The sequence below is a fragment of the Thermobia domestica genome, chromosome 5 (assembly GCF_964235325.1).
Source record: "Thermobia domestica chromosome 5, izTheDome1.hap1.1, whole genome shotgun sequence".
Taxonomy (NCBI): Eukaryota; Metazoa; Arthropoda; class Insecta; order Zygentoma; family Lepismatidae; genus Thermobia; species Thermobia domestica.
In genome coordinates, this window is record NC_137458.1 from 115,018,599 (window position 1) to 115,035,979 (window position 17,381).

At 36.1% G+C, this 17,381-nt stretch overlaps 1 protein-coding gene across 2 annotated transcripts in view; it reads left to right on the forward strand.

Moving 5' to 3' along the window:
* Positions 1-1,263: 1,263 nt before the first annotated feature.
* BckdhA (Branched chain keto acid dehydrogenase E1 subunit alpha) overlaps positions 1,264-17,381 on the forward strand; it is an 80,158-nt gene continuing 64,040 nt past the window's right edge. For both annotated transcript variants that reach the window (XM_081758935.1, XM_081758936.1), the window contains exon 1: positions 1,264-1,442. In XM_081758935.1, the coding sequence (XP_081615061.1) occupies positions 1,347-1,442 (96 nt within the window). In that variant the 5' untranslated portion in view covers positions 1,264-1,346. The remainder of the gene's footprint in view (positions 1,443-17,381) is intronic.

Here is a 17,381-nt window from a genome sequence, read left to right on the forward strand (position 1 = left end):
ATTTTACGAAAATAGAGAAATACAAACAATGTTTTCGTTTTCTTTGGTATATATTTATCACAAAATACTTTAATTAAAATTCCAGGGGACTAGCCTAGTTCCCTTGACGGCATGCCGCTGGCTCTGGCCGCTCCTGCTCTCCTTCTCGCCGGCCCTGATTGTAATACATCTGATGTTCCCAGATGTTTCTGCAATAAAATGTATTATTATTTGTTATTATTAAACTGTGCGTTAGCAAGGAGCGCAAACATCAGAGATATTTTATTCGTAAATGATATGTCTTTACATTATGTAGAAAAGCATAAAATCACAGTGGCAATTTCATTTGTACTATAATTAAATAGACATGTGTTTGACATTTCCACTTATGCCATATTTTAATGAACGTAAAGTAGAACTTGATATAGAACCCACTGTTCGTAGGTTTCCTGAAGAAACTTTCCCTCGACCGACACAAAATTTTCCCTTTCCTTGTCAAATTTTCCCTACTCTTTGAGAGTCCAATTCCTACGATAGAAGTTACGTGATAAGATTAATTTAGCTATATGAAAGGAAGTGCCAACCACAATACTTGCTTTATTTATTTGCTTTCTGCTTCTAATTTTTTACTTTTTCCTTCACTTTTTTAAACAAAATATACACACAAATCCACCAAGCCAACAGCTGATTTAAATCGTAAAACTTTGAAGACACACACACACACACACACGCCTATAGCAACACCCTCTTATAATTATAAGAGGGTGTTGCCTATAGCCACACGAAACATACACAAATTATTGCTATTGTTTTGGTTTATTTCTGAAAAACAAAGAAAAAATTAAGCATTTACATTGGTCAATCAGTCAACACTAGAATTTCCCTGGAGTTTCACTTTTATCGAAAAATTCCTTTTTTTCGTATTGGCTAAATTTACGGAGAGAAGACTCCGTTTTTCACACTTCCGAAGAGAAGGAAGGAAAATACCTTGAACCTTGAACCTGAACCTGAACCTGAAATTTCCCTAGACTAAGGAAATTTCCTTCAAACTACGAACACTGATAGAACCTTTGGGCCTCATGCACAATCGTTCTGACGCGTGATTAGTATCATACTAAAGAAGTCGACTAACATTTGTTTCCTACAGTAGTCAGACTTTTAGTATGATGCTAATCATACGTCAAAACGACTCTGCAAGGCGGCGAACTTCAATGCGTGGGAAACTTTTAAGGAACAAGGGAAATTTTGACCGACACGAGAGAACTTCTACATTACTTGGTTGGTATCCCTGAATGGTCATTATTTTTTATCGAGTTGCGTGAAGGCATGTCATGGTAAAGAAGTTTTGAAATTCTGTTTAGATAAAAATGAAGACATTTATTGGCCAAGCACTTCGGTGGCATCGACGGATACTTTCTAACAGATTTATTCATGAGCGATTACCCCTAAGCGACTTCGCAAGGGTAAGGTTGTTTAGGTGCACGGGTGATTCCGTCGTTAATACAAGGACAATTTTCAATGTTATTCTGCATGAGTAATTTTTCATTATCGTATGTGAAAATTATAAATTTTAAAATTTATTTGTTGTGCCTACTTTGGGAGACCATACGTGAATTTATAAATTAGGTGTTTCTTTCGTCACGAAAGTGCATTCTATTTCCCTATGAATTATTATTATTATTATTATTATTGCATTCCTTATACAGATTTAGTTGAGGAGGGCTTGTTTATTTTCCACAGATGGGGGCCCTGGATTAGACCGACATTTGACTTGTTTACAACATTGTATTACTACTTGTTACAATATACTACACTAGAACTACTACTCTTCCATTTCCGTCGTTTATTTGTAACTGTTAATCACATTTTTTGTGATTTTCACACTTTCTTTGATCTTCACTGGATGCGATATTCGTCTGTATTGTATTACTTCGCAAAATTAGTACCTTCTCATGTTTCCAACCAGCACTATAAACAATACCCCACTACAGTACTATGAACTGGTATTGGGGACTGACCCCTTTATCAAATACAGGTTATTGGGACATCAGTATTACAAAACTCATAAAAAAAAAAGTACATTTCTTGCACTATGTTGGCACATGAAGGGGTACGTAGATTCATGGAATATGAACTTCTCGTAGCAGGAAATGCTCTCTTACTGCTTTAGAAAAGTGGTTATTAAAAGGGGAGTTGCATTATTAATGGGTGCATAATGACAGGAGGATTGACTATAACCAGTGGTGCTATTCAGCCGGTTCGTTAGAACCGGTTGTTAAAATATTTTGAGTTCGCAGAACCGTTTGTTATACCCAGACATAAATACTTACATGGGAAGGTTCTAGAACACAGGTCCCCCATACAGGTTAATAGTTAAGTTGGTTCTTTTCTGTACCAAAGGAAAATATTTAATTCATATAGTATTGCCGAGCGAGCGTTAGCGAGTGAAGGGTTAGAGCCCCGCAGGGCACTTGTTTTCTGTCTTTATTACAGCTAAGTGGAAAAGGGGACCTGTGTTCTAGAACCTTGCCCACTTACATGCATGACCTAACCAAGAGTGAAAGAAAGAAGCCAAACAAATTAGTGAAAACACCTCTGTACTTTTCCCGCTGGCTTGTATTGTTGTGGAAACAACCAACTTTCAATTGTTTCAATTTAATGGGCAGATAGAAAATTTGGATAAGGATTCTGGGATACTGAGATCTATGAGTTTAATGAATGTAATACGTATCTAAGGAGTCGTCCACGTATTACGTAACGCGGCAAAGGGGGAGAGGAGATTCGGCCTTGCGTTTCGAAGTATGATACGTGGGAGGAGAGGGTTAACGTCTTCGTTACGTAACGTGTTTTTTCGGTAATCTTTATTTTTATCAGGGTTGGCGAAAACCATGTGTTTTATTGAAAAAAAAAAGTTTTTTTTGGTTTAAACCCGTTTTTTTTTTGTTTAAACCAGTTTTTTTAAATTTAAATAATTTACTCTATGTATTTATATTAGATATGGACAGAGATTAGTTCGTTTCGCCTTGGTGTTATTATGCAACAACAAGGTTATGCTGGAAGGGGTCACATAAGCTTAAAGCGAAATCCAAACCGCTTCTCGGCTTCATCCAAGAAAAATTGTCCTTTTCGACACGAAACCGGGACTAATTAGTCACAATTGCGATTGCCGATTCACTAAGGGGGACTCCTGATAAAAATACGTTGTATTGATCTTTACATAGGCCTAGTTGTTAATATATTTGTCAAGAGTCATTTCAGAAGGACAAAAAGATAAACAATTACAGAAGTAAAAACATTATACAATTATATATAAATCGGGAAACTCCCGCCTTAGCCATTGGGAAAATCTTGTTATTACTTTAAATGTATTTGTATATAAAATTTTAAGGTCAACGTATCATAATCACTACGCTAAAACTGAGGTATTAAATTACAGATTTGGTATGTAGATGTCATTCAATAAAATTATAACGAAGTCAAATCCAATCAGATGTTAGAAGCTGCGTAGGCGGTTGATAAATTTTGCCAAATTCTATCAATATATTTAACCAACCTTGGCTTCTGTATAAAACAACAGGCATTCAGGCAAGTGGAAATATATAATTTGGTTTCGTTTCGTATGTTTAGGCTTAACATCCTTATGAAATACGAAGGTTATCACGGAGAAGACTTTCGCTTAAAGGAACACCTCGAATCGTTACTTGGTTTACACTTGAAAGATGGGTTGTGGTTCGACCGAGAATTGAACATGGGACCCCTTGATTAAAAGGTTTAAAGTACATAAACGTAATGCAGATGGTTTCATATGCGGAGACGTCACCATGAAGTTCACACGATTTAAAGCATTTTTCGTTCTTTTTTGGTTTGGTTTAGACCAGATTAAAAAAAAAAAAAAAAAAAAAACAGCTGGTTTAAACCAACCAGCCTGATTTTTCCAAGAGAAATCGAGTTTATTCGCATTCTGGCACTGATTTAGGACAAGAAGAATTTGAAAAGGGGTAAACTAAAGTTCAAAGAAGATGGCCGAAAGCATGTTCACAAACGAGATGTCTCTGCTCCTTCACGTGTGCAGCCACGTCGAATCTGTGATCTACGGGGAAGTAGTGTTGTAAAAGAACGTTTTTTTTTTTCTGTGAAGTTTTTTTTTCAATAGAAAAACGTTCTTTTTCATGTCTTTTTTTTTTCTGGCAACTATTATGTATTGATTTATGTTGCAGATTATTGAAATAATCAACAGAACTTGAGTCGAAGCCCTCGTAACTTACAAATCGTTTGTTTGTTTGTACCTATAAGCTAGCAAAATTGTGTGATTATTCCTTTCGGACCCAGGTCATTTTTGGCGTTTTCCTACATTTTCAGTTAGTGAGTTATTGCTCAAAAACCGTTTATTCAATTGATATGGTTAAGGCCTTGTTTTTTAGAAAATGGATGTTGCTATATTTTGGTGTAAGTTACATTGCAGTCTTGCCAACGGGTGGAAAATTATTGAGGAAAATGTAGGGGTGAAAATTTACAAAAAAGTCCCTAACCGAATTTCAAAATTCTTTGTATCTAGCACCACTGCTGCCATATGGGTTCAAGTCACCTCAAAAAGTTCTTTGGTGTTTTGATAAGGTACAGTGAAATCCTGAAGTCGCTGGCTTCCATGCAAAGAGGGAAACAAAAATATTCTCTTTCATCATACACATGAAATGTTGACACTTTTTACGCCTCAGAAGCAAAAATCAACAGATATGCCGGGGCTACAGCTTCTCTAAATATCCCATTAAAATTTTTTATGCTGCGTTCTGTAGGCCAAAGAGGAAGCTTTCAGGTAGTGGTACGTTTGTTTCGATGTAGCCAGCAAGAGGAAAATAATAGAGGGAAAAGGGAAATCTTCTAAAATTTTCGCCTAAAATCGGGAATTAATTGTTTTGGCTGCAAACACTGCCATCAGACAGACGAAAACTATCTGAAAATAAACCCTGTTAACCCAAGAATATATCCTACGAGTATCATGGCGATATCTAACGAAGTAAGCATGATTTTTTTTTAAAAAAATATCTCATTCTACCTCAGAAATTCATCATCATCTTGCCATTTACAGAACATGGTTTATTGTAAACCTCAATTGTACTTTCTCTAATTACTCGAGTGAAACTTTTTATGATGCGCTGTGTAGGCTAAGGACGAAGCTTTTAGGCACTGGTATGTTTGTTCGAATGTAACCAACACGAGGGAAATAATAGAAACAAAAATTGATTTTTTTCAAAATTTCCACTTAAAATCTGGAATTAGAATTTTCTGTAGCTGGCAGCACTGCTGTCAGACACACACACAAACGTAAAATAAGCTTTGGTATCCCTCTAATATATCCTACAATTATTGTGACGATATCTAATAAAGTAAGCATGTCAATAAAAAATATCTCATTCTACCTAAGAATAAAAACAGTTATCTTTCCACCTAGAAAACAAGGTCTACTCTAAACCTCAACTGTACTTCCCCTAATTATTCTATTAAAACTTTCTATAGTGCGTTGTGTAGGGCAGAGACGAGAATTTCAGATAGTGATACGTTTGTTCCGATGTAGCGAACAAGTGGGAAATAATAGAGACAAAACAAATATTTTTTCCAAAAATTCCCACTAAAATCTGGAATTAAATTTTTGTAGCTGGCAACACTGCTACCAGACAGACGCAAACTATCTTAAATTAAACATTGGTACACCACTAATATATCTTACAAGTATCATGCGGATATTTAAGGAACAAAGCTTCTAATTACCAAAAAATATATTACGGTAAACAGAAAAGTAGGGAAAATCTAGAAGAATCAAGGATTAGAACCTAAATATGAATTATCCGTGTGCCCCCTAATTACCCCATTGTGACGATCTGTACCCGCGTTTGTTCAGTAAGGACAAATGTTCGACTGGCGTAAGCTGACGCACTCGGACGTATAGATACGGATTTATAAACAAAAATTTCGAATTTTTTGTCCAAATTTAGCGAAATTTTAGTTTACCTAATTGGTAATACTGCGCGCAGACCCGTCTAATTGATGTGAAGAATTAGGTATCTATTTCAGGTATCTACCTGACAAGTTTTAAGGAGGTCTCTCTACAATGAAGGAAACTACAGGGAAAAAAGAAGTAAAGAAAATTCGAAAATTCTCGAATTTTTAACTGGGCTGAAATTTGAGAAGAAAATTCGACCCCGAGAAGAAAAAGAAATTAATATGATGAACTATGGTCCAACCATATGTGGCAAAAATAATATCTCGGTATCTTAATTAGTGTCCACACAAGAGCGGATTAAAAAAGTGATACACTCGTATGTGCCACTTTGGCCACCTGGGTCCGAAAGGGTTACTGCACATTTTATTGACTAATAACTCGTGTTACTGTAATAGTTATAGTCTCGACTATTAACAGGGTGGAAAAAAATCATGATTTTTTTCAAAAAAATCATTTTTGTTGATTTTTTTGATTTAAATCGATTTTTTTGATTTAAATCAAATCTTTTTCTTCGTATAATACAAGTCGCGAACTAAAGAAAAAACATTAGGAATTAGTATTAAATGTTAATTATGCTATTTAAGTGAAAGTATTGGGTTTTAACTTTGAATTAATTCCTAATCGTTAACCTATTTCAATCCCAAACAATGTTTCTTAAGCATTAAGGAAAAAGTACAGCAATGTATATCAACATAACACTTTTCTTTTCACGAAAGTTACTGATATTTGGCAGGGGTATATTTTTAAACAATTGGAACTAGCTAGCGGCACGAAATACACATAAAGTACATAAATTTCGCCTGAAATTAACTAATTCTAGTTAATGAAACCCGGAGGTTCAATGCCATGTTCACAAAAGTTTCCTGACTTCTATCCTTAGTCAACTGAATCCCGTTTCTATTTTGTATTCTTATTTCTGCGAGATCCATCTTAATATTACAAACACCGTGTGCGTGGGTTTTCTCGGGGTTCTCCCGTTTCCTCCCACTTTCTTCATTCCACCATTTCATTCATTACTCATTATCACCGTCTCCTTTAGCCTAACCGGCATAAGCGTGGGACGTAAAACTCAAAATTTCATTTCATTTTCCATCTTAATATTGTCCTCCCATCTGTGCATAGGTCTTCCTAATGGTCGTTTTCGGATTGGACTTCCAGTTAAAACTTTGAAAGCGTTCCTACTTTCTTCCATTCTCGCTACATGTCCTGCCCACCTGAGCCTCAAAGATTTGATGACCCTAACAATGTTTGGTGAACGATATAAATTATGCAGTTCCTCATCATTAAGTTTTCGCCATTCCTCATTTCCGTTCCTTTTGGTTCCGAATATTCGTTTCAGGATTTTCTCAAATACTTTCAGTCTGCGTTCTTCACTCAGCGTAAGCGACCATGTTTCACAACCACACAGCACAACGCATAATTATCGTTTTATATATTTTAAAGCTTCAAATTCCTCCACAGAATTCGCGACGATAAGAGATTTTGAACTGAATAATAACACGAATTCCCTGCTTTTAGTCGATATTTAATTTTGGGGGCGCGGTGGCTCAGTGGTAGAGCGTTCACCTCCGGTGCTTGGGGTCCCTGGTTCGATCCCAGCTCGCGCCGTGTGAACTTTGTGGTGGACAAACACCGTGCTCATGGGTTTTCTCGGGGTTCTCCCGTTTCCTCCCACTTTCTTCATTCCACCATTTCACTCATCTCTCATCATCACCGTCTCCTTTAGCCTAACCGGCATAAGCGTGGGACGTAAAACTTAAAATTTCATTTCATTTTTTCGATATTTAATTTCTTCGTGAATATCGTTTTCTGATCCTATATATTAGCCGATGGCAGAACTTTCTTTGTCTTTGTGATGAGCTTTTCTAAGTCAAAAATTTTCTGTAGGAATTCCAAAATAAAAATAAAAAAAATCAAGATGATCAGTTCCAGCAGAAGAAACACTTGTGATTGTTAAAATTATGCCTTATGTGACGTGAAAAACAGTTTAAATGCGAGTTGTCCGTGCATTTAAGACATCTATACATAGCAGGCACGTTTTTATACTTTTCTGTTGGCTATTTTATTTCCTCTGACAATTTTTCCTGCACAGGCGCGGCAAATTTTCTGCGATCACATCGCAGATCGCGGCATGTTCTGCAATGGGGTCAAGTATCCACTTTATCAAAAGTATTATTCGATATTTTAACGCATCCAAAATTTGTCGTATTACGATCCCGAGGAACTTCTATGTATTTAATACGTAAATTTCGCCCAAAATTTTAAAATCTATTTTTTTTTTTTTTGTTTTGTTTTGTTTTGTTTTGTTTTGCAGAGGGGATCGGACCTCTCTAAATACTATGTGGAAACAAACAAATAGACGTGGACACAAAAAAGTTTTCATCTTAAATGTCCATGGTGATTTCCCCGTTGGAATAGAAATTTTAAAACCCTGTGTTACAAAGAGAAGAAAGCAGGGTTCATCCGTTACCCGTTCAAATGGGATTTTCCCTGATCGTTCTTACATGATACTCGTTTTCATACTATGCTTACATACATTTGAGTCTCACTGTATTATGATTATTATATCTTCCATAATTGAAATAACAGAAGAGAAACGGGATTTTACTTACTTTCACTTTAAATTAATTCATTTCGGAATTTGATTTAAATCAACGATTTTTATTTAAAAAATCAAGTGATTTAAATCTTGATTAAAATCGTGATTTAAATCAGACTGATTTAAATCAATTCACCCTGACTATTAATAATATCGTTGTTGTAAACGATCACTTTATAAGGAAAATTTTCTCTCCTTTTTACATATTAGTTCCAATAAGATTATTGTTGTTGAGAAATGTAGGGTGTTTCAAAATGAATATCCTGGTTTTAAGTCTTCGTAGTACTTATTACATGTTACGTACAATTATAAACAATACATCAAGTAAAAGAGCACCTCAAACAGTCTTTGCTACAAGTGTTCGATGTGAGCTTCATTCATCACACGGGACACATCTAGTCGATAGGCGAGAAAGGCCCATAAACTTTCCGCCATATAGCACAAAACACATTCAATTTAGTGGAGTTTCGTTGCAACTCTACCATCTCCTGAGAATTTGCTGACCGCCAGATGCGAACATTATGAGTACTCACATTAGCTCTTAGGTAAAATATCGATTTATCTCTAAAGACGACACGATCTAGAAAATCTTCGTTGTTATGCAGCAATATTTCATCTGTGAAATTGGCACGTAATCCGTAGTCTGTAGGCTTTAGACCTTTAGCAACTGCAAACGATAAGGACGTAGTTGCAAGCGTCTCCTTAATATTCTTCATACAGACGGTTGCACTGTAACTACAGATTCAGTCTTTATTAAAACTCAAACAGCTTTTTGCTCTCTAGTCTCCATCTTTGCTACTAGCTCTTTCTAACGGCAGACAGAAGAAGCAATGCATGTGCATGTGTGTGTTCAAAACTGTTTGAGTTGCTCTTTTATTTGATAATATTTATAATTTTAAGTTAATTGTAATAGATACTACAAAGTTTCAAAGCCCTAATATTCATTTTGAAACACCCTGCATTATTTCAAATTGAGTCATCCTATATTCATGTCTTGTATATACATGTCATCAGGGACAGCTCTAGGCAATTTGTCGCCCCGTGCAATGGCATAATTTGCCGCTTCCCTCTTTCTCCAGAAAGAACAAATATTAAAAGTCGAAATATGCTACTCCAGCATGAACAACGAAGGGGAGGATAAGTGCGGTCCCACTCAGAAAGGCTTAAATACTTACTTGTACTAAAAGTACAATCTCCTTTTGTCTCTTTTTTTTTCTTTAAATATGAATCTGAAATGTTTGTGAGAGATAAAGGAAACACACCTGCAGAGGAAAGATGGTAATCGTTTTTACAGAATTCAATATCGAACTTCAATCTCAATGTATCAGTTTGCAATTCCAGTGCAACTAGCTCTTTTATCTTTATTTCTTAATTTTTCTTCTACATCTGTAACATTAAAAAATAAAAAATAAAAAAATACTTGTTTCTATCTTCAATGATAAGGAACTTGTTTGTGACAAAAACAAGACTAGTTGTCACATCAAAACTGTTATAATTAACTAAATGGAACAGATATTCGCTGCTATTCGAGAATTGAGTTCGTGCATTTGACTACAATCAAGCAATTTGTGCTGAGATTTATTTGATCATTTGCTTGAGCATTGTCCATGTGACCTTAAACTAATGCGATCTAAACACAATTTATGAATGTAGTATTCAAATATTAGGTCAGCTTAGTAAATGTAAGTACCATCATCATGAAGTCTGTTTCAACAAGAAATATTTAATTTAAATAATATACTTATGACGGATTTTGCCGGACTCTCCATACTTGCCGGTCCATGCAAATGCACGTGCTGCACATATGGTAGAGCCGGCTCTGCATATCATATATATCTAGTTGACAAATTATTTATATATTATATTTAAAAAAAATACTAGTAGGCAAATTAGTATTAGCTTTTACCTTTAGACAAGTTATTTGAATTTTATACTGTTCGTGAAATTATTTTAATACTTATTAAAGACCTGCTTTCAGGAAAAAACAAAATTTCATTTCCACTTTTATTTCTAAGTTGATATTGATGAAAACTGCTGAAACCCGAATTGTTAGTAGATATGCTATTCATATAAATTGTAAAATATTTGTAGCGTATCATTATCTAGCGTTTAATTTATGTTGCATTTTACGGTGATTACACCTACATAAAAATATTTCATACTTTAATAGACGTAAGATGCATTACAAATGAATATTTGAAAAAAAAAACGAAATTTAGAAAAAAACGAGAGGGAATGTTTTTTTCGAAAAAAACGTACATTTCTGAAAAAATACGAACGTTTTTTTTCTATTTACAACACTACGGGGGAGAGAACTTCTTTCTATCGTCGACACTGGGAAGCTTCAAATACAAGAAGGATGCTGGATTCCAGAAAAAAAAGATGTCAATGTGAATTCTCTGGATTCTGTTTCACCTGTTTCTTCCTGCAGCAGTTCCTCCTTGCCAATCATCCGTGATCTAAGAGGTTGGGTGCGATTTTCTTGGGAAAACGACAGTATGGAATTTCGAAGAATTAAGACTGGCTAATTAAACAACCTTATGGGGTTAAAATATAATTACGGTACTACCATTTTCTAATACTTTGATTTATTGGCGAAAAAACACTACAAATATATTCAGAATGCAAGCATTTTGTAGTGAAAAGTTCTTCCAAAATAAGCAAAATTAGTGAGAAAACAGAAATCAAAAAAGCATTACGTAACAAAGGTTTGGGCTCAGCTTTGTATTATGAAGTGTGACAAGGGAGAGAGAGAAGGGGTAAAATTGATCATGAACACCGTTATGTAATATGTGAATGGCCCCTAATGCCTATTACGTGTGCTACCTATCTGCAACACGTTTTTGAATGACTCCAATGCCTTCATTATTTCTCGAGATATGTACTTCGAAGCAATGTGTACAGAATAATGTGGCTTTTCATCGATATCTCGATCGATTACTTGTTATGAACAACACTGTCATTCCCCAAAATATGGCACTTTCCTGGTGTTTCACCCGATATATATATATACCGGGTGCACATACGCCATAGAAACTACAGTAGTATAAGCCACGAGTTAACTTAAGACTGGCATTTAGAATCTCCCCCAACTCATTTCATGGATCCAGAACCGAGTATCTTGTTTTTGTCTAAATTGTGGTAAAGGTAGAAAACAACGAGCCCTGTGGGGCTTCTAACCCCCTTCGCTCGTTCAGCTATATTTTGTGAAGTAAGTAACACTGGAGATCTTATACTATGTGCAAGATTGGGGAAAAAACTAAAAGCTATCCTAACTTTAAAAACGGAAACTAACTTGTGCTAGGTGGCTACTAAAAAAGCACTAATGCTATCTAATGGAGTCAGGGCAGGAGCCCAATATGGGAACCTGAACGGCAGCAAGGATGCGTCCGTAGGGAGCAGGTACGTCAGCGATTGTGGATATACGCATAAGCAAGGATGGTAAAAAAAAACTTTATTATGGCATAAAATCATGCCTTGCGTATTGCCACAGATTTGCGACACTTATGAACACTTTGGGCATTGCCTTCACATAGCACTTCACGTCATGTCTTTCTTATGTAGTACTACGTGGGAAAGAACACTTTCCATTTCGTATTTCTATCTTATTACACATGTGAAAGGTAAGAATCCCGATATATTTTGATTACTTGTACAATCCTATTGTGATATCAAGTAATATTTCTTCTGTGGGTTTTACAAATTTATGTTCCCATAAAATGGGATAGCATCCATTTGGTTCTGATGCAATTCTCCTCTTGCTCTATCTTTTTTTTTGTATTTCCTTCCATTATTGCAACGTATACGTCGTAGGTTCAAAGTTAATAAGACAGTGTATTTGAAATACTGCCATATTGTGTATGCTCTATTGCTTGTTACCTAATATACTGTAGCATCAATATGCAAACTTATATAGTCCAGAATTTATCACCCTACACTGATGACTTTCATCACCTTTTTTGTTACTTATGCATACATTTCGTCTGATTCTATTCATTTCTCCGTAAATTCGGTATTTCGAGGCCACCATCTGCGACAGTTAACCAGGCGAGCTTAACTGATATGAGTATGGAGTGCGGATATATATGTTCATCGTGACTGCCTTCTTTCTTGTTTCGATAATTTTAAAACAGTTTTACGTAGTTTGATGCGATAAATCGATTGCCTACAATTAGATTTCTGTAAGTGTCTGCATCAAGATCAAATTCAATGTCTTATGTTAAAAAACCCTACGGTACTGTTAATGCTTTGGTTCACTATTAGACTAGTCATTTTTTTTTTTCACGTTTCTGCTTATGTTGATTTTACAGTGGTTTCTTAATGGTTTACACCCTCTGATCACCAATTTCACATTGGTTTTGCCGTAGTGTCAACGATTCATATGATTAAAAGCATTTTATATTATACTGAAGTAGTAATAATTTATAAGTGAGTCATAGTAATATTTAACTACAAACAAAGCACAAAGAGTTCGCTATACATAAAACAATACATGACTATACAATGCATGAATATTTTACTTTCATTTATTTAATACTTAATGCTACAGTAGATATGCAATGAGATTGAACTCAGTGTGTCTGGAGTGTACGAATTCCGTAAACATATATAGAGATTGATGGTTCTTATTCTTTTGTAGGAAACCTTCACTTTGTCTCAGACTAATCTCCAAATGCAATTCCTCACCATTACCCAGTCCCAACTTCTCTGGTATCTACTTTTTGTTACTTGAACGTCTTTATGAACACATTTGCCATGCTCCTCGTTAATGTATTCCAAGTTTTGTCTAAATAAATCCAGGTGTGAATGAAGATTGTGGTAATGTGTGTTTTAACCTGCTGATCAGATGCCTCACTTTGGTTGTGCGCAAGAAAATCCGTCACTAAATTGTGTAAAGCGTCCCAGGCATTTCTCTCCAACTCAGTCATTTTTTGTTTTAGTTCACCACTGTTTAGCATCAAACGAATTCGTGGTCTGTGAAAATACCACCAGAATTTTTTCGCCTGCCAAAGCAGGAAACATTTGTTTTATATACTGAAGAGCAGCTGATTCGCGACCAAAGATTTTATAAATTGTTTTGCTAATCCCAAATTAATGTGTAGTGTTGGAAAGAGAATCTTCTCTCTGGGCACTGAAGCCGAGTTGCTCTACTATTTCAGACATTGGAAGCAGGAGTTTTGTATATCCATTCTGTAATCCAAGAAGGAAACCAAATGTTTTGAAATCATTTGTCTTTTTCATATTTGATTTTCTCCAGCATGAGCTTCACATTCGAATAACATTCTTTCAGGTGGATGTAGTATGCGACTGTTATTAAGGATATTGGTTACCATTATGCAAAAGAACTGCCTTCAGGCTACTTTTCGATTGCATTAAAAGAACCACTTATGACAGAACAGTAGCACAGTGAATCTTTCTCAGCAAAATAGCTTGAAGATCGGTAATGTGTGCTTCCGTACTCAGATATTTTACAAGAAGTTAATAGCAAATTCTACTCATTTAGTCGCGATACTAAAAGTTCAGACTTATTTTTAAGTAATTATAGATCTCTAATAAGATTACCTAGTTATTCTTGATTCGGTAAATGAGGTTTCTTTCAATTTTTCTCAAACAAATACTCGTCAGAACTGACAGAACCAGTTTTTCATTGAATGATGTTTAAATTGGAGGGAGGGAATAGGGAAATTCTCGCTGTGTGGAACAGTTGCTTGAGAAGTAAATATGTTAGGGCAGGGATGCAAATAAGCATTCACCCACTTGCCCGGGGCGAGTGGTTCATCGTTGCGGGCAAGTATTTGATACCATACTGAAGGTAAGTAAATCATTTCTGTTGTGGGATGAGGGGTGGTAGCTTTTTTCTTGGGGGAGTAAAATTGTGTTGCTTATTTGCATCCCTGTGTTAGGGTGTTCAATCTGTTGTCTGTTCTTGTCCTTCGTGAAGTGTGACAAGTGGATTCATTCAGAAGTAACAGTCATTGTGGGGATTGGTAGGTTCTCTCCGAACTCGAGGAATGGCAAACGGCATACTTTTTCTACTCCCACGCAACCAATGCTGTAATATAGACCAGTAGCTACCACAAAACACGTGGTGCCCATGGTTTGTCAAGATCACCAACACCCATTCCACAGTAAGCTTTATATGCTTCCAAAGTAAGCCCATGCTTCCTAGTACAATGGCATATTTCACTTGCTTTGGGCATATAATCCACACACATAACAGAAAGAGCCCGCGCACAATTTCCATTTCTGACCTATTGACACGCTGTCGTCATATATAGTAAATGAACTACTATATATACACACGTAAAGATTCAATTATATATATATTAAGCAAGAGTTTCATTTCCATCCGAGGATGGGCGGGCCGTAGGAGGCAATACTTTCTCTATGGCTTGAAATACATTTTCGAGTTTGCAGTAGAAGGAAAACTAAACATGCGATAGCACTGAAAATTTTGATATTGGGACAAAATCGATACCAGATTCGTGTTCAGCAGTTTAAAATCTATAAATATTCATAAAAAATAATAATAAGCAAAATCTTGTATACCAGTAACTCACGCACCCTGACTTTCTCAGTGTATTTTGAGCTTCGATAATTTCTAAACTGAACCAGTGTTGTCAGTCGGCAAAAAGTTTACCGCAAAACGAGAAAACCCTAACTGGCATAAATGCGGGATTTTTGATTCAAAACAGATTGGAAACAGGATTCTGATATGGCTAATCGTCCACAGATTGCGGCCGCGAATCAGACCCACATGAATTTTAACGTTGTATTCCTATTTATTTGTTGTTATTTGAATATACCTTAGCTGGAATTACTTCCATTTCATTTCCGTTGTTCACTCTTAACTGTTAATCACAAACATTTCGTATTTTCGTGCTTTCTTTGCTCTTCACTGGATAATATTAATCTGTATTTCATTATTGTCCAAAATTATTACCTTTCAACTGTTAACCCTTGCAAACTACACACTATAGAGAAATAAAAATGAATTCTTATCTTCTCATGTTTCCAATCAATACTATAAGCAACATCCTGTTGCAATATTATGTAAATAAACTTCTAGAGGGAGGATTGGGAGCGGAGTCCCCCATCAAGTACATGTTCCCAGAATATTGAAAATTACAAAACACATACAAAAATGCTTCTTTCCTGTACTAGGTTACCTCAAAAGATATACTTATATGCAAGAAACATGAACTTCACTTATTAGGAACGTACTCTTAATGCCTTAGAAAATATTTATTAAGGGATGGGTTACATTAATGGATGCAAATTGACTTTAGTAGGGGTAAGTATATCTACGGCGTGTATACATATATCATAAAAACAGCAATGCGTATAAAACACGAATTAAATTAAAAATACAAGCCTACGTTATAATGCTTTCCATCGTCCAAGCTTTGCTTTTTGTAGTCTTAAATTTGATTTGAACTACTTGTTGAGTAAAACAATACGTTTATTGAAAAAATTATTAACGTGTAGCAGTTTCGCTGACTATCTGCTTTGACTTCATCAGACACTATGGGCGTTGTGCAGAGTATGGTCAGCATCATACTAAAGGCCTGACTACTACAGGAAACATGTTAGTCGAACTCTTTAGTATGGCATTAATCACGGCTCTGCATAAGGCCGTATGAATCCCAAATTAAAGTAATGTTAAAAACACTAATGGGTACGGTATATAACAAACTACGTTATCTTCCGGGTGGTACCTGAAGAGCTGTTGGAAGAGGGAGTCACAAGAACAAAGTTGTCAGCTACTCAACAAGTAATTCAAGGTACCCGTCTGAAAAAGATGTCAATGTAACATCGAAATGGTTGGGGGGACGATTAAATAAAACACAAATACGCTAATGCACGTGATTTTATTAATTCTTTATTAATTTACATGAAATGAAAACATTAACTTATTAACGTTATTTATTTTACATTCGCAATACTGCGTGTGTAGGTTGTGGGAGGAGTCATAAACAACGGTGTTTGGTTTCTGTGTAGCTATGGAATCAAAAGACAACGCATATTTCCGCGCAGCAACTAATATTTTGTGTGAATTCCGTCGACCATTTGGTGATAATTGGCAACATGGGATTGAGTCTTTAAGAAAAGTAAGCTGTCAATAGCGTAAGATAATTCGTATAGGTCAAAGTCCGGTGAATTAGAAGGTCACTGATATACAAGGGTTGGACTAAAAAATCTAAAACGTTTGCAAAAGTGTAAAAATCATACCTAGTATGGTGTGGGGCCTCCTTTTGCGTCCAAAACAGCTTGGATCCGACGTGAAATGGACGTATACAGCTTCTGGATCGTGGTGTGTGGAATTTTGTATCATTGTTCTTCCAAAACATGCTTCAGTTCCTTAAGGGATGCTGGTGGAGGGTAATGAGACCGAACACTCCTTTCTAACTCAGACCACAATGGCTCAATGATGTTCAGATCTGGTGATTGTGGGACCTAGGGGAGGCGTGATAGCTCCTGGTCATGCTCCTCAAACCGTGATTTCACCGTTTTTGCAGCGTGACAGGGTGCCAAATCATCTTGGTAGATGCCATCACCATCAGGGAACAATATTTGGTCCATGGGTAGAACCTGGTCCCCCAAAATGGCCTCATACGCCTTACCATTCATCATTCCATGCAGGGCTATGATAGAACCTGCGGAAAACCACGATATCATTGCCCATACTATAACAGAACCACCCCCATGCCTTACAGTTGGGAGCAGACAGTCTGTATCATAGGCCTGCGACTGTGTTCTCCATACGTGTTTCCACTGCTCATGAGTCCACGCCTTGTGGTCCTT